This window comes from Oncorhynchus keta, chromosome 35 (genome assembly GCF_023373465.1).
Source record: "Oncorhynchus keta strain PuntledgeMale-10-30-2019 chromosome 35, Oket_V2, whole genome shotgun sequence".
NCBI lineage: Eukaryota > Metazoa > Chordata > Actinopteri > Salmoniformes > Salmonidae > Oncorhynchus > Oncorhynchus keta.
In genome coordinates, this window is record NC_068455.1 from 51019595 (window position 1) to 51037277 (window position 17683).

At 41.1% G+C, this 17683-nt stretch overlaps 3 protein-coding genes across 8 annotated transcripts; 1 reads left to right on the forward strand and 2 right to left on the reverse strand.

Annotated features, from left to right (window-relative positions):
- Positions 1-2009: 2009 nt before the first annotated feature.
- zgc:112271 (uncharacterized protein LOC553698 homolog) lies at positions 2010-3764 on the reverse strand. Its single transcript, XM_035753747.2, has 3 exons — positions 3594-3764; positions 2351-2448; positions 2010-2244 (listed from the first exon to the last, which is right to left on the reverse strand). The coding sequence occupies exons 1-3, from the start codon at positions 3654-3656 to the stop codon at positions 2145-2147; spliced, it is 261 nt and encodes an 86-aa protein (XP_035609640.1). The 5' UTR covers positions 3657-3764; the 3' UTR covers positions 2010-2144.
- A 570-nt stretch (positions 3765-4334) lies between these two features.
- slx1b (SLX1 homolog B, structure-specific endonuclease subunit) lies at positions 4335-12090 on the forward strand. Of its 6 annotated transcripts, XM_035752873.1 has the most exons (6): positions 5014-5938; positions 6667-7258; positions 7359-7494; positions 10835-11158; positions 11318-11530; positions 11693-12090. In XM_035752873.1, the coding sequence occupies exons 1-6, from the start codon at positions 5731-5733 to the stop codon at positions 11720-11722; spliced, it is 1503 nt and encodes a 500-aa protein (XP_035608766.1). In that variant the 5' UTR covers positions 5014-5730; the 3' UTR covers positions 11723-12090. The 6 variants fall into 6 exon arrangements, 4 of the variants coding, with proteins under 4 accessions (XP_035608767.1, XP_035608766.1, XP_052351740.1 ...); XM_035752874.1 differs by lacking the exons at positions 5014-5938; positions 6667-7258; positions 7359-7494 and adding exons at positions 4335-4856; positions 4955-5006; XR_008091326.1 differs by lacking the exons at positions 11318-11530; positions 11693-12090 and adding an exon at positions 9197-9313 and having other exon boundaries at positions 7402-7494; positions 10835-10859.
- LOC118368615 (uncharacterized) lies at positions 11834-14633 on the reverse strand. The gene is made up of 7 exons (XM_035752876.1): positions 14513-14633; positions 14064-14242; positions 13720-13830; positions 13488-13541; positions 13123-13284; positions 12647-12772; positions 11834-12450 (listed from the first exon to the last, which is right to left on the reverse strand). Exons 1-7 carry the CDS (start codon positions 14517-14519, stop codon positions 12415-12417), a joined length of 675 nt encoding a protein of 224 aa, XP_035608769.1. The 5' UTR covers positions 14520-14633; the 3' UTR covers positions 11834-12414.
- Positions 14634-17683: the final 3050 nt, after the last annotated feature.

The window sequence follows — 17683 nt, forward strand, 5'->3', positions numbered from 1 at the left end:
CTAGTAACCGAAAGGTTGCAAGTTCGAATCCCTGAGCTGACAAGGTACAAATCTGTCGTTCTGCCCCTGAACAGGCAGTTCACCCACTGTTCCTAGGCCGTCATTGAAAATAAGAATTTGTTCTTAACTGACTTGCCTAGTAAAATAAAATATAATTTTTACATAAGTATTCAGAACATTTACTCACTACTTTGTTGAAGCACCTTTGGCATCGATTACAGCCTTGAGTCTTCTTGGGTATGACGCTACAAGCTTGGCACACCTGTATTTGGGGAGTTTCTCCCATTCTTCTCTGCAGATTCTCTCAAGCTTTCTCAGGTTGGATGGGGAGCGTCGCTGCACAGCTATTTTCAGGTCTCTCCAGAGATGTTCGATCGGGTTCAAGTCCGGGCTCTGGTTGTGCCATTCAAAGACATTAAGAGACTTGTCCCGAAGTCACTCCTGTATTGTCTTGGCTGTGTGCTTAGGGTCATTGTTCTGTTGGAAGGTGAGCCTTTGTCCCAATCTGAGGTCCTGAACGCTCTGGAGCAGGTTTTCATCAAGGATCTCACTGTACTTTGCTCCGTTCATCTTTCTCTCAATACTGACTAGTCTCCCAATCCCTGCTACTGAAAAACATCCCCACAGCATACTGCCACCATCATGCTTCACCGTAGGGATTGTGTCAGGATTCCTCCAGACGTGATGCTTGGTATTCAGACCAAAGAGTTCAGTCTTGGTTTCATCAGACCAGAGAATCTTGTTTCTCATGGTCTGAGAGTCCTTTGGGAGCCTTTTGGCAAACACCAAGCGGGCTGGCGTGCCATTTAACTGATTAGTGGTTTCCGCCTGGCCACTCAACCATAAAGGTCTGATAAGTGGAGGGCTGCAGAGATGGTTGTCCTTCTGGAAGGTTCTCCCATCACAGAGGTCCTCTGACCAAGGCCCTTCTCCCCCGATTGCTCAGTTTGGCCAGGCGGACAGCTCTAGGAAGAGTCTTGGTGGTTCCAAACTTCTTTCATTAGGAATGATGGAGGCCACTGTGTTCTTGGGGACCTTCAAATCTGCAGAAATGTGTTGGTACCCTTCTCCAGATCTGTGCCTCGACACAATCCTGTCTCGGAGCTCTACGGACAATTCCTTCGACCTCATAGTTTGTTTTTTGTGCTGAGTGCTGTGCACTGTTAACTGTGGGACAGACAGATGTGTGCTTTTCCAAATCATGTCCAATCTATTGAATTGACCACAGGCGGATTCCAATCAAGTTGGAAACATCTCAAGGATGATCAATGGAAACAGCATGCAGCTGAGCTCAATTTCGAAAATCATAGCAAAGGGTCTGAATACTTATGTAAATAAGGTATATCTGTGTTTAAATTTGAATACATTTGCAAACATTTCTAAAAACCTGTTTTCGCTTTGTCATTATGGGGTATTGTGTGTAGATTGATGAGAAAAAAATATATAATTTAACTGACTCGCTACAAATGAAGAGCCAGTGATAATTGAAGTCTCTTCAGAATTGGACTACTTGATAACCAACCACAACTATAAAAGCTTCAGAGCAGGTCGCCACCTGTACTGTGAAATCTCCAGCTCTCCGACGGTTGTGTGGCGTCTAGCATTATCTGAAGCTTCAATAGACATCAGTGCACATGCACACTATCTAGTCCTTGGAAAGAGAGCTTTGTACAACAGACGAGTCATATAATCAATTATCAAAGCTGTACCAGCCCATTTTATTCATTTACACACTTGATCTCACATAAATCATTTTATTTGGGGCTTTCCCATCTGAAAAGTAATTTCCTTGAGTCAAGTCATTCATTGTTATGACCGAACAAAAGCAGTAATGCTTTACTTAAGTGATAAGATTTCATTTTAGTTTTTTTGCCTGTTCCGTGTTATGCGTTGTTCCATTCCTAATAACAATTTGGTATAATGTCAGTAATAATCACATATCTCCACAACAAAAACTGAAAGTGAAGTTTCAGTACACTCATTCAATCATTAAGGAATTCGGACAAGGATTGTTTTGTCATCATGTTTAATACTTAATTTCAGTCATCATTGATGTTAGGCCAGAAAGTCAACATTGTGTGAGCAAGTGTTGCTTATTTACACATAATAAGTTGTCAAGTAAATATGGTCAATGTGTGTCTTCATCACTGTGCTTTCTGTTTCTCCCACTGTTCTGGTGTCAGCGTCTTCTGTTCAAAGGCATGGATCTCTTTTAGCTCTTCAGCCAAGCAGGTGTTCACCATCCTGAAAAAACAAAAATCAGAAACAAGAGTCAACTACAGTCTACTCCACATATCCATTCAAAGTTAGCTCATAAGACATATCAGCTCTACCTGCCCACTGTGCCTACCTGTGTCTCGCCAGCAGTGGTTTCCCCTCAAACTGGGGAGACACTATTAGAACTTTGAAGCTGGCAGCACATCTGTTAGGGGATGTGTCTTCAACTTCCTGTGAAAATAAAGCCGGTAGAACAGGTCATTGGTGGGATGTGTGACACCATAGCTCAGGAGTGGCAACGCACCTCCTGGGTGTGAATGGTTTTGCTCCAGTCCTGTACTAACACACAAGACTCAACTAAGGTTCTGATCATGAGCAATTGATTCGTAGAATTGGGTAAGAGCAGAGCTAGAACAAAAGCCTGTACACCCAGTAGCTCTCCAGTAAGAGTGTAAATGTACAAATACAAAATGACCAAAATCAGCCCAATTCTGTATCACTAATTGTTTTTTCACCAATCAATCACAGCATAGGGCAATTTTAGATTTTTTTTAACACTTTTTTTCTCCCCAATTTTGTGGTATCCAATTGAGTTACAGTCTCGTCCCATTGCTGCAATTCCCTTACGGACCCGGGAGAGACGAAGGTCGAGAGCCGCGCGTCCTGCAAAACACGACCCAATCAAGCCGCACTGCTTCTTGACACAATGCCTGCTTAACCCGGAAAACGCACCAATGTGTCAGAGGAAACACCGTACATCTGGCGACCACGTCAGCGTGCCAAACCCTCTCCTAACCCAGACGACGCCTCATGGATCTCCCAGTCACGGCCAGCTGTGAGACAGCCTGGGATCGAACCTGGGTCTGTAGTGACACCTTAGACCACTGCGCCACTCAGGAGGCCCACGCACATTGAATTTAACAAACAATTGGTCCCCCAAAACATGCACACCTCCGTTGAATTTCAAAATCCCGATGTGGCCCGAGCTTAAAATAAGTTTGCCCACCCGTGGCATAGGGGTATACTACAAAGCAGGATCAATGAGTTAGCCTGCTAACTTGCCAAAATATTCTAAAATAACTTTTTATTCTTGGAAATATAAGCTTGAAAAGTGCATGTTCTAATGGTCCAACAACCAAAACCACATGTCTAAGTTTCTTAATTAAGCAGAAAATCTATATTTATTTCTGGTTGTTTATCAAAGTTGTTTATCAAAGTATAAACACCCAGATCTTTTCACATCAGATTTTCAGAGGTGACCTGATTAGTCAAAAGACCAATTAGTCCAAAAAAATATCAGAATTGAACTCCCTGTGTAAACGCAGCCTATGATGCGCAACATCCATGTTCATTCATTGCGGAATAGGGATACATACCACATGCACGGCTCCGATCTCCTTGATTAGTTTGTCACGGATGTGATCTGTTGTAACAGACATACTTTTGGTGTCGCTTTATGATCCAAAACGTTACGGTAGGTTATTTTGTTAAACAAGATGACGAAGCGAATGGGAAGGTCCACTACCATGTATGTATTGAGAGGCGGAACTAGATACTCAGGAAATGTGAAAGTATCCAATCGCAACTATGGAGTCAGAACTTCTAACCAAACAGCTACCAAACAGGGCGGGAAGAATATTTTTACACCAATGAGCGCTAGAATTGGACAATCTCGGAGTGACCAATCAATTGGGACATGTGGGGGTCCTTATTTTACGATCTTGTTTCATTTCTTGCATGAATAAATAGTTTGTAAATATACCTTCTCACGTGACCAAAGATACAAAAGTGTGGGATTTTTCTCGTAAATTCACATTTTGAAAAGTATAAAATGTTAGTAGAATGTGTGCTTTTAACTATGTTGTGTCAGGCATTAGCTTGAACCTCTATTAATTTGAAAAAATAAACGTTTTGTTAAAACAAAGATTATCTATTATTCTGAGAAGATAGTCGAGTGACCGCTCTAACAATGGAAATACATGTCCTCCAAGATGGAAGGCAGGCGAGATCAGGTGGGACCATTCTAGCCAATGAGAGGGCAGATACGATTGACACACCACCAAAACGTCGTTTTTCTCAAAGTTGCAGGAATGCCACGTGCATCCACTTATAGTAAGTAGGACGTCTGTAACAGCATGAACATTAAACGTTATTAGTCAAATAAGCCTCAAGTAATTCGACACTATCATAGATCTAAATACAAAATGGGTTTACCTCACATGGACAGATTTTGGGTGGAGTAAATGCTCTCGCTTCGCTTCTTCCTTCTTTTGTTTACCGTACATTTTTCTCACGTACTATCGGTTAGGGGGAAATTAATGTGCATATGTATTTCATAATGCTGGAGTAAAACTATATATTACCATACTACTCACATCAGGTTTAAGTTCCTTTTGTAACCAGGTAGAAGTCAGACTAGCTAGCTAACATTAACTTGCTTATTATTGCCACAACTCGACATATACTATGGTCTTGGAGGTAGAGAGTTTATTCGGGGTGTACATGCTGTATTGTACCAATCCCAAATTCAAGGGTCGTATCTACATTGGTTTCACTGTGAATCCAGAGCGTCGTATAGGACAGCACAACGCCGGGCGACACCGAGGTGGAGCCAAGAGGACCAGTGGAAGGGGACCTTGGTAACTAACAGAACTAATGTAAAATAATATGTTGCCATTTCTACAGTCTTTGAGAGACCTTGTGCATCATGTGGATTTTGTCTTTGTGCCGTCTCCAGGGAGATGGTTCTCATCATTCATGGCTTCCCCTCTGACATAGCTGCTTTGAGGGTAAGTCAGTAGGAACTGCTTATCTTTAGCCTAATAGGCTGATCACACCGCTCGCGTCGCGAAATTTAGAAATCGATGTTATTAAATGCATGTGCCAACGAGCATCTGCGTTGCTAAGGGCTAAAATAGAAGTAATTCCTATTTCTGACGCAGATCGCGCTGCAAGTCCTGCCTCTCCCATCTCCTCATTGGTTTACGCTTGGAACACACCGACTGTGTCTTTGCGTTTTGATACACCAGAAGTACATTCATTTGCACTGGAACTGCACTTGCCTTGCAGCATTGTGTTGCAGAGGCAGTTGCAGTGCGTTCTGCGTGGTGCATATTGGATTTTTCGAACGTATGCATAAAATTGTATGCATTGAATTGACAGAAAGTAGCAAAATGTGAATGTTGAATTTTTATTGCACACATATCAAGTAAAAAAAAAAGTGGGATAACATAATTAAAACATTTTGGCTGTAGAATTTCTTTAAAACATTTTTTATAAATGTATTTGCCAAGTATATTATTTATTCGATGACATCCACAAATTAATTGTGAGAGAGCCTATCGTATAATTTCCCTCCAAAATGCTGTTTTGGAGCGAAATGCAATAATAAATAGTCAAGATAGCAGAGTAGGCTCTTTCAACAATGAGACCAACATTGAGGAAGGTGGTCTTGATCGTGCTGTTGGACCGGGACCAGCCCCGCAGAAAGCGCCGTTCTGTGTGGGTCCAGAGATGGTTAAAGTCCCGAAAGCAAGTAGGAGAGTACCACTGTCTCATTCAAGAGCTTCGACTGTTTGGAAGAGGAATTCCGAAGTTACTTTCGTCTGGACCGAAGCCAGTTCGATCACCTGCTCCAGATGGTCGGAGCCAGGATCGCTCGAATGGATACCAACTACCGGGAGTCCATCAGCCCAGATGAACGCCTGGCGATTTGTCTCCGGTAAGCTAAATTCTAGTACATTTTTAAAGCCTTTGATAGCATAATTGATTGATATTTGATATATTGCTTGTATGTGCAAGCTAAAGGGCTCCCTAGTTAATAGTCCCTATTTGACATCAGATGTATTTTTACAGAATGTCCATTAGGACTATAACTTTTCCCAAAGTTGGTTTATAATCCTTTTTTAATTATGCAATGTTACCAAATGAAAAGAAAGTTGGGGTGCCTTCTGCTCTGATGAAGGTAGGCTAGTCTTCTCCAGGACCCATTGTTGTTCAAGACAGTTAGTCATTCATTACGTTCTTATTGGACTCGCATTCACTCTTAGAGAAAAGGGTTCTAAAAGTGTCCTTCTCCTTTCCCCATAGGTTAACACTTTTTGGTTCCTGGTATAACCCTTAGGGGAAAAGGTTATACATGGAACCAAAAAGGGTACTACCTGGAACCAAAAAGGGTTCTCCTATGGGGACACCCGGAGAACCCTTTTAAGTAGATGGTACCATTCTTTCTAAGAGTAGAGTTGGCCTGGGCTACAGTTTATTGATATAGTCATAGACTGAATTGTACTGTTTCAAGGCATTGTTAATGATGGTTGATGAGTATTACAATATAATTAGTAGAGCCTAATAAACAGTAATGAGTAACAGTACTCAATATGAGTAGATAAAATATGTGGGTGGAATTCAAGTTACACACACTGTTGATAATTTTTTTGAATTATATTTTAGATTCTTGGCAACGGGACTCCTACAGGACCATCAGATTCAGCTTCCGAGTTGGACGTTCCACGGTGGCAGGCATTGTCCCCTCTGTGGCACAAGCCATTTGGGACTGTCTGGTTGGTGAATACATGTCTCTCCCCAAGGAGGAAGATTTGAGGGGTATCGCTGCCGAGTTCCTGGAGAGGTGCTATTTCCCCAACTGTCTTGGCTCCATTGCCGGGAAACATGTGGTAATCCAGGCTCCACCGTGCTCAGGTTCACAATTCTACAACTGCAAGGGTACATATTCAGTTGTACTCTTGGCTGTAGTAGATGCCGTCTGCGGTTTCCGTGTTGTCAATGTTGGTGCTTACGGCAAGGGAAGTGATTGCGGGACCCTCCGGGACTCTGCCTTCGGCCAGGCATTTCAGGATGGCACCCTGGAGATTCCACCACCTGCATCACTCCCTGGGGCAGAAGACCTGGGACCTGTTCCCCACGTCTTCGTCGGCGATGAAGCCTTCCCTTTGCGACCCAACCTCATGAGGCCCTACGCTGGACGCCAGCTGCCATTGCTAAAGCCTGTAAGGATCTTCAACAAACGACTGTCCAGGGCAAGGTTAGTTGTTGAATGCGCCTTTGTGATTCTGGCAGCCAGGTGGAGAATGTATCGGAGAGTGCTTGCTCTCAGTCCCTCAAATGTTGATGCCTGTGTGAAGGCCACATGTGTTCTCCACAACTACCTGCGGAGGTCTTTTCCAGGAGCCGCTCTGGATGAAGATGTGCACGCCAAATGGTTACCTACCTGATGTCACCAGGGCAGGTGTCAACAACACCCCCAGACAGGCACTCCAGGTGAGGGAGAAACTGACCACCTTCTTCTCATCGCCAGCAGGTGAAGTTCCATGGCAGTATGCCGTGGAGTGAAACAGCTCTTATAAGAGCCACCTAACACAAAGGTTATTTTAAGAACCATCCACCGTTGTCCATAAAATTGCATTTTTTACCCATATTATTTTATGTATAATTTCCTCTCTTCATTTGGAAGTTATATTTAAGTGAAATTTGGGAGTAAAGATCACACCTTCCCTCTCCCATTAACGGCAGTATTATACACACCTGGCATGGTACATCAGGTGAGCGGGAGCACTAATTAAGGTTATACGACATGATAACAAAGGGAAAGGGTAACCTAGGGTCCATACAAATATTACAATTTACAACCATGTTCACTGGTCTGACAAAATACAGGTGGGAAAAAAACTAATTAGGAAGAGAATGTGTTTTTACTTTTTTTTTTCATCTGCAAATGTGTAGGGAAGAAATAAGCAGATTAAGTCTAAATGAGATTTTAATAAACAACTGAAAAAACTGACTATGAAAACATAATTTAATAAGTATTCAAGTACAGGAAAGAACATGACAGGTATGTATGTCGTTGTTTTTTTAACTATTGAAAGAGTATGTGCTTGTAAAAATGAAAAATAAATGAATGTATAGCCTGTAATCTGTAAGAGAACAACAAGAGTATGTATTTTTGGCACAACTGCAGACAGATACAGGCACTACTCATAAAGCCTAGACATAGTAGGGGAACTTCAGACATGGCCGTAGAGAGAGAGAGGGCAGGGCACCGAAGATCTGAGGTACAGAGGGGACTGGAGGAGAGGTGTGTGTGTGTGTCTGTCTCTGAAAAAATGAAAATAATATTTAGCCATAACACAGCTAAACAAACAAATGGCCCCTGGATGTCATTGACCAGTCGATGGAACTTAACTTCACAAAAAGTTTCAACACCCTGGTTTTCAAGTGGTTTTAAATGAAATAAATATATTTATCTTTAGTCTTGTAAGAGAGCATCTGTGAATTCTCCAGTGTAGGAGTTTGAATTCTGTCAATTCAGAAATCTAATAATAGATAATAATAACTAATAATGAATGCTGTCCTAAGACTTTATAAACAAATTACTTTATGAATTGACTGAATTTAAACGGAACTGGCGTGTGTGAAAAGAAAGGTACAATGAGGGAGGTCAAAACAACAACCAGACAACTCCTCTTCCTGTCCTTCCTGTGAGCTGGTCGGCTAAATTGACTCCATTTATGGAAGGGAAGAGAAAAACAACACATACAAGCTTAACATAATATAACACCATAAAAGGTGAGATTTATGTTAACTAAATACTGCTTAGTGTAGTTAGTGGTGTAAATATTGGAACAGTGTGGTAAAGTTGGTAATACTTGCTGTTTACTCATTGAATTTGTATTTCAGATAAAAAGATGAATATGACAGGCAAATATTTAGACAGCAAACTGTTGTTTTATGATATTTTCTAACCCAGAAACAACAGCTATACATTTGCCTCATATTAATACTTTGATCTGAAATACCAATTAGCCTACATTAGTATACTGTAAAAATGACCTACTTTACTTCACTGTCGCAACACTTATGACACTACTTGTGATGTGGAGGAAAAAGAAACGGATCATTGAACTCGACTTTGAAAAGCAGCTGATACATTTTAACCTTGACTGCTGCTTTTCTTTGCTGGCAGCCTCTTCGGTGTTGGCACCAGGCTCATGGAAAAGAGGGTCTCTTCATCCTCCTTCCTGTGAGCATCAGGTTGGGCTGCATCCCTCTCGACGGCTTGGAGGAGCCTCTGCTGAAATGAGTTGAGTGGATCTGGCGATGGTCGCCCTTGTAGATGACATTGAGGGTCTTGATGCACCGGTGGCGACAACACTTGTGGATGACGTAGTAGAGGGTTTGGCTGTAAAATTGTCACTCGTTGCCCTAGGCACAATAAATGGATCCAGAAAAGAAAGAATGTGGCAGAAGCGCCAAGGCTGCTGGCCTGAAGCTGCTGACCCAGACCTCTTCTTCTCTTTCTCTGCCCTTCTCTCTCTCTGATACCTGTCCCTGAGTCCTCTCCACTTCCTCCTACAGTCTTCTTAAGATAGACATGAACATGATAAGCCAAACCATTACCTAGCATAATTATAGTTATTAGATAGCTATCATGGACATGTCACCTACTGTACACAGACACACACATGGTTATCTGACCAAAGTACTGTACCACTAATAATATCTACCATTTCTATTACTATTTATCTGACATTCAAACTCATTCAAACATGATTATTTGGGAAAGTTATCAGGGATAGTAAAACTAGCATAATTTATATGACTATTTCACACACACACCTCATTAGCTAGGTTAGCTAGCTAGCTAATGTTAAAAATCTGTCGTTATGCCCCTGAACAAGGCAGTTAACCCACTGTTCCTAGAACGTCATTGAAAATAAGAATATGTTCTTAACTGACTTGCCTAGTTAAATAAAGGTTAAAATAAAATTGCCACATCTAACACTGCTCACTACTAAACTGACCTGGCAATCCTACTCTCGTGGACACTTGTCTCCAAGCAGCGTTCTTTGTGTTTATGTCCATGTAGCTATCAGCAGTTGTGTCAAAAAGACACTGTTTTGAGGAAACTGCGAAAATAATTCTCCTCCATGTGTCCAACGACCATCTGCAAAAGATACCTGCATCGGTATAGTTACTTAGCTGCACAAAATGTTATGCAGTATTGATGCAAATACGCAGTCGGTGTGTTCGAAGCGTTACAGAATCAGGTACCCATGTGCCATCTCCTCATTGGTTATACCCACGTGGGTGACTGAAAGACAAACGAGGTCAGCAGCGGTAATGAATCTAATTTCTGAAAGTTGCAAATCATAGTATAAAGTCAAGAGAAGAAAAGGCCTGGCAGGAAGAGAGATGACTAGAAACGATTCGGTTTACCGTTTTATGTGTGGATTAATTGGCGAAGTAGAGGACCTTGTGTATTTCAGGTAAAATAACAACTCAATGTTTATATCCCATGACAAATTAGTTAGCAAGCTACTAGCTAAATTGCCATAAATGTTTAATGCTTTTCGACCTGTCCCCAAATTAATATAATTGGTTCAGAGTTTGTTTTGATATTTTAACCTGCGTGTCGTGATCACGTTTGGTGTGGGGTGACAAAATACATTTATGCACGATGGCGCACGCACGCAGCCGGTTTGGGTTCTGTGTAACTTTCAATTCAACAACCTTAGTTACACCCCACCCCATACGTGTCACTTCCCCACCAGATTGACATTTCAAGACCTAACCTCTGTCTTCTCCTTCCTTCCATCAACAGTTTGAATGGGCATGGCAGAATCCCCACTCCTCCCGACGCCTGTCCCACGTCACCCGGCGCTCAAAGAAGGAATCCAGCCTGCAGTTCCACTGGCGTGTGGTGTCCAACATGTTGCGGGTGATGCCGTGGAGCCGCCTGCCCCTCACCACCCGCTGGCTCAAGCAGGAGTACAGGATGGACTTTGAGCCTGGCCTTCAGCCGCCGCTGCACGTCCCTTTGGCCTACGGCAGCATCAGGGCGAGGAAACAGAAACTGAAGGATGTGGAAGAGGAACAAGAGGAGAAGGGTGCAGATATATGCCTCCTTTGTCAGGGGACTGTTAAGGTAAAGCTCATGGCGCTTTATAGTAAAGCTGTACAGTGGCCACCAATCCTGGTCCTGGAGAGCATTGAAGACGCAGGGTTTTGTTCCAAACCTGCATCGAAACATCTAATTTAGCTAGTTGACTGCTCATGTGGACCTTGATTAATTTAATCCTTTCAGTCTGCAGATAAGATGACCTGCTTCCATCCCTTATGTCACATGACCAGCCACCTGATTTGCTTAGCCAAACACTTTCTGACGGGTGAGGCCGCACATCTCCTTCCTGTGGAGGGGGAGTGTCCCGGTTGCCGTCACTCAGTACTGTGGGGGAGTCTGATTCGCCACAAGAATGGCTGTTACGGAGACCTGGAGAAGAACACATCCTCATCCCAAGTAAGTGGCGATTCAAATGTAGGAATAATGATTGTCAGTGTTTTGTATTTTACTTATTAATTGCCTCAATAACTAACAATAAAAATATTAGGATGAAGGCCCAAGGCATCTGTGATACTTCTGTTAAATTACTTGTAATAATGCATCTGTGCTGTTCCACAGAACCATTGGACAGATGAACTGCAGTTCTAATCTGAATGTGATCAGTCAGAACCTTCCTAATATGAACTTTGAACTGCTACCGAGTCACCATGATTGTACAGAGAAAAGACTGCGAAGATAGGATGAAATACAGTAGATCAATGACTAGCAAGTTACTCTTTAATGGACTTCCTGCAACAGCAAAGGGTTGATCAATTGATTGATCCATCAGAAGATTTAATGTATGCACAAAAATCATGCTGATCTGGTGTGAAAAATGTTTTTAATGCAGCATCTGAAACCTTTTTAGATTGTATCTGTTAACTAAAAAACAATCATGAATAAGGCAGTTTTAAATGTGTGTGTAAAACCTATGTATTGTATGTACAACCAATAAAACATGGATGCATTGTTTTGGAGCCAAGGAAAGCACACGTTTTTGACCCTGAGGAAGTGTTCATTTCAATATGATGTACCCACAAAGTTTCACTCCTTAAACCCATCACTAAAATAGCACCTGAGACCATATAGATCTAAACAGACATACTCTATCATCAGAACACACAACAAAATAACCAAACTATATCATAAAAAAGGCAACCATATAACATATCAACATCAAGTGTTTGTGCAAGACAGAAAACATAGTGACAAATAGATTTGAAAAAAGTGCATTGCTAGATAGACCCATCAGTGTCTCTTCATGATGGCTTTAGGTTCCTTTCTATGTACTTCATCTCTTGTCACTGAGCAGGGCTAGTATATGCAGTGACCACAGGCTTTAAGAAAGAAAACATGATTAAACAACAATGAAAGCATTCTCAGATTAAGCATAGCAGCTAAACTGTAAATACATTGTGTATGTGATCAAATAGCTTCAGTGAAGTGTTCAAGAGCATGTGAGTATGGAACATGCATCTGGTCAAACCATTTGGCATGTGTTCAAATTCTCATGCTCTTGAAATGAACTCTTACCATGCTGGGTGCTGCAGGGGAGCAGAAGCGGAGCAGCTTGCAGCTGTAGATAGTCAGGGTGACAGAAATGCCGAGGAGAGTTGCGTGCACGAGGAACCACTCGACATAGAATGGATACACTGAATTCTGGGTCGGTGTGGGCGATAGCAGACACAGAAACAGAGTTTGAGGTATGAGTGAATGACGCTACCATACTGTTGCTACGTTTACTTTTCTAACCATCTTCAGCGCTATTTGTATTGTATTTTAATATTCATGTATTCCATCAACAACCTTTGATTGACACATACAAATGTTCTGATTGCTACCAACTACTAAGTCTCTGAGCCGTACAAAACAATAGTTTCCCCAGAACTTCCCCAAATCTTGTCACTGTGAGATTCAGCTGAAGTAGTTGATCTCGGGACAGATACATTCTATAGGCCTTATATACAGTATACTGTATAGTCTGTTCTAACTATTTCTATGCGACTCACCATCAGCTTGTCGCAGGTGATGTGATGATGTGTGTTGTTGTAATCAGTGAAAAGCCAGCAGTCTGGCACTAAGTGCGTGTCAGACAGCTTTCCTCCTACGACGACCACGTTGAACATGGCCATAAGGCAGGTAGCCAGCTGTGTCCCCAGACACGCCTTCAGCTGAAAGGACGAGGAAAATAAGACAATAGATGTTTTTGTCTTCCAGATATAAATGAACTCTCAGTTAGAAAAATCAGGTAATCTCAGTTAGATAATATGATCATTTATCCTGGTCACAGATCTGTTTGTGCTCTCTTGCCAACTGACTGTAGGAGTAGGCAAAACAGCACAAACAGATCTGGGTTCCGACTATGATGACTCACTGTGGGAACATGAAGACTCTGTGCTGCTATGGCCACACTTCCCGCCACTATCGCCTACAGAGAGCACAGCACAGTTAGCTGAAAATCCCCCATTTCATGGCAAGATACAGCAAGGAAAAACAAGAACAAATCATAACTTTTTTCACTTGTTCAATAATAGCATGAATTTATTTACCATAGTAATAAACCTAATAAGCGGCCAAGGACATGCATAGAGAAGTATCCTACTCACAGACAGGGAGCCTATCGCCCTGGTTACTTCTTCATTTCTCTGATCCAATCGGTTGGCTACACTGACATAAACTGAGTTGAGCACAAACACACCCAAAGTGATCTGAGAGACCTATGATGAGAGGAAATATCCACAAAGTTAAGATTCCTACAGAATAAATGCAGTAGGAAGAACAGTTTTATGGTTGCATTTCAACGTTATTAAATCAAGTTAAGTAATTGAGAACCAATTAACAATGGAATACATTATCAGTAGTTTAGAAAAATAGCCTTATTCTGTAGGGAATTGATGAGGATTTAAGTTGTTTCTTAGATTTCGCCTTCCGCAAAAATAGACTCACACACCCCCAGTGCTTTGGGCTGGAACTCCTGGTAGGTCTTTCGGGTCGGGGTCTCAGTCTCAGCACCTGGAAAGTCGTGGTCCAGAAATGTAACATCGATGAGGGAACCTCTCTCTTCATTCACGTCGCCGGCAGGTTGTGAATTGGCGGGTGAGTCCGCAATAACCCCAGTTTCAGCAACAACTTCGGCGGGATAGAGGATGGAAAACCATATGCCAATGTGGAAAACAGACCCCTAACTGTTTTAGCCTATACATAACCATAACTGTTCTAGGCAATAGGCCAAGGTAGGCTTCCAGAATTGGACAAAAATAAACCAATTTATTTTTTAGGGTTAGTTTTCGTTTGTTTGGAAATTACATTTGTTGACCACATTATCCGGACATTTTGAAGGAATTATGCAGCCTAGTAGGTTGAATTTAAATAAACAAATGCAATACGAAAATAATTTACCTTCCATTTCCACAGAGTTGCTGCAAAGATATCCTACAGCCTATTTAAACAGCCTACGTTTTGTATTTGAACGTAGCACATAAAATGAGACGAGTAAACGCCCAGTAAAGTTTTATTTTCCATAATGTCTGCCCTCTAGTGAGAGAAATTTGATCCTACATTCCGAAGTTGTGGCATAGGCACATAGGCAAACAATTTTTCAGAAATTGTATTCCATAATCATACATCTTATTACTAGAATCCCAGTATGTTTTGAGTCGCACATTAATCAATCAATCAAATTGATTTATAACGCCCTTTTTACATCAGCCGATGTAAATAAGTGCTATACAGAAACCCAGCCTAAAACCCCAAACAGCAAGCAATTCAGATGTAGAATCACAGTGACTAATTTGGACATTTGGAAATATAACTGAACGTAAAAGTTACCTCAATACAATTTATTTTAAAAATAACACTTTTTTTAATTACAAGAAGAAACACAATATTACTCTTAGCAATCAGAAATGACATATACTGTACAACCATATACAATATTTCAGTCAATGGGAAAAAAATACATGTTTCTGCTGGTTGATTAGTTAATATAAACTCAGATAAAAAAGAAACTTCCTCTCACAGTCAACTGTGTTTATTTTTAGCAAACTTAACATGTGTAAATATTTGTCTGAACATAACAAGATTCAACAACTGAGACATAAACTAAGCAATTGTGACAAACAAAAATTTAATAACTGTCAAAATCAAAAGTAACATAAATCTGGTGTGGCCACCAGCTGCAAGTTCCACAGACATGTGACAAACAAAAATTCTGAGCACTGCTGGAGGGATTGTGTCCCTGTTGCCATCCTGGTATCTGGTCAAAAATTTTAAACTATTAGAATATAGGCCAGTCAGCTCAGACACAAAGTAACAGTCAGAAACTAAAACTTCGACCTGGTCGAGTGGCAAACGTTTATTTTCCAGCTGTCTATTCATTACACGGACCATTCTACTGTTATAGCCTGTATCAGGGTTTGTGTAGCAAACATTACAGTCGAATGTGATTTTAAACTATTTTAGTCAAACTAAAACCAGTTTAAACTCCAACCAAACGTTTATTTTCCATGAACAGTGTCTATTCTTTATGTTATATGACACGGACCATTCTGGCAGCAACAGTAGACCACCTTGCAGCAGCCTTCAGTCGAGGCCGGGCTCAATGTGGGCGGAATCAAACATCGGGGCTGGGCTCAATGTGGGTGGAGTCGAATGTGTTTAAGGTCTCCTTCAAGGTCATCCAAAGGTATCAACGTCAACAAATCTTAATCGAACCTACATGGATAAAAATATAAACCATGGAAGTAAGTGAGACTGTCATTATGCATAATGTACTTTGTAATATTAATGGTTATTATTATTACCAGTGCAGTGGTATATTTTTATATGACCAACTACCGCACAGATGTTAGCATAGCGTTTTAGCACCCATTTGCAGCTAGCTAATTGCTCACAATGAGGGAATCTTATTTGGACAAATTTGTTACTTGAGCAGTGTTTAAATGTACAGTTTATGCAAATTTGATTGTTGATTTTCTGTGTTTCTTCAATGTATGCCTTGTTGTGTTTGGTTGACTCTAAATGTGTATCATTGATGCCATTCCCAGTTACACATAGCGAGTCTACACAGCCTATACATAGTATATACAATAATGAAATCACCTGGTTCCAACATACATGGCAAGTCAAGAAAATACATTACAACTTGTCTATATTGCACACTGAAGTTAAATAAGAAAAACTTCAAAACACATTTCCGAAGAAAGCATATACACATTGCTTTGAAAGATTTTTGCATGTGAGTGCATTGATGTGAGAAATGGTGTGTTTGCAGTCAAAAAAATACATTTTCTAGTCCAGCAACACCCATACATGTTGTGAAAAATACTTGGGCTTATTCAGTTCCAACTGTGTTCAAAACTGTTATGCATGCTGGATTATAAAAAGCTGTTAAATTGTACTTTTTCTTTACTTTCACATACACTGTGTTCACAGAAACATTGCTCGGATCCCCTGGACCTTGGAGGACTTTTTTGTGGATGATGTTCAGGTTAGATATTCATTTAAATTATTCCACTGAACTGTACCATTTGATTGTCATTCCTTTATTGAAAATTGTACCTTGTTCACACCACAGGGCCTACCAAAGCAAGGTTTCTCAAACAACTGTGGGGTGTTTGTTTTGAAGGTAAGATGCTGGTATTCAGTATATTATATGTTATAACATTTGGCTATTACTAGCTGATTATTTTTTCTAACATTTCTGTGCTTGCAGCATGCAAAGCACACTATTGTTATTGCTCATACTTTTTCTTGTCTATTATTCTTGACACTTTTGGGACCTATTTCCTACCATTTTTACACTACATACACAATTCATACATCAAACTCCTGCAAAGCTGGATGCTGATGTGACATGCTGTGACTTCTTGGTGTCTTCTACATCCTGAAATATATTCCTAGAGGGGGTGGTATTATTATTATGATTTACTATTATCATTTACATTTACATTACAGTCATTTAGCACGCTCTTATCCAGAGCGACTTACAAATTGGTGCATTCACCTTCTGTAGCTCAGTTGGTAGAGCATGGCGCTTGTAACGCCAGGGTAGTGGGTTCGATTCCCGGGACCACCCATAGTAGAATGTATGCACACATGACTTAACTTTGGATAAAAGCGTCCTAAATGGCATATATTATATATTATGACATCCAGTGGAACAGCCACTTTACAATAGTGCATCTAAATCTTTTTGAGAAGGATTACTTTATCCTATCCTAGGTATTCCTTAAAGAGGTGGGGTTTCAGGTGTCTCCGGAAGGTGGTGATTGACTCCGCTGTCCTGGCGTCGTGAGGGAGTTTGTTCCACCATTGGGGGGCCAGAGCAGCGAACAGTTTTGACTGTTCATTATTATCATTATTGTTATCATAACTATTTAACTGAACAACCTACTCTTTCTTAACTTACAGTACGCTCTGATAATCAGACGCCTCACAAGTCCTCAACTGGCAGCTTCATGAAATAGTAACCGCAAAACACCAGTCTCAACATCAACAGTGAAGATGCGACTCCGGGATGCTGGCCTTCTAGGCAGAGTTGCAAAGAAAAAGCCATATCTCAGACTGGAG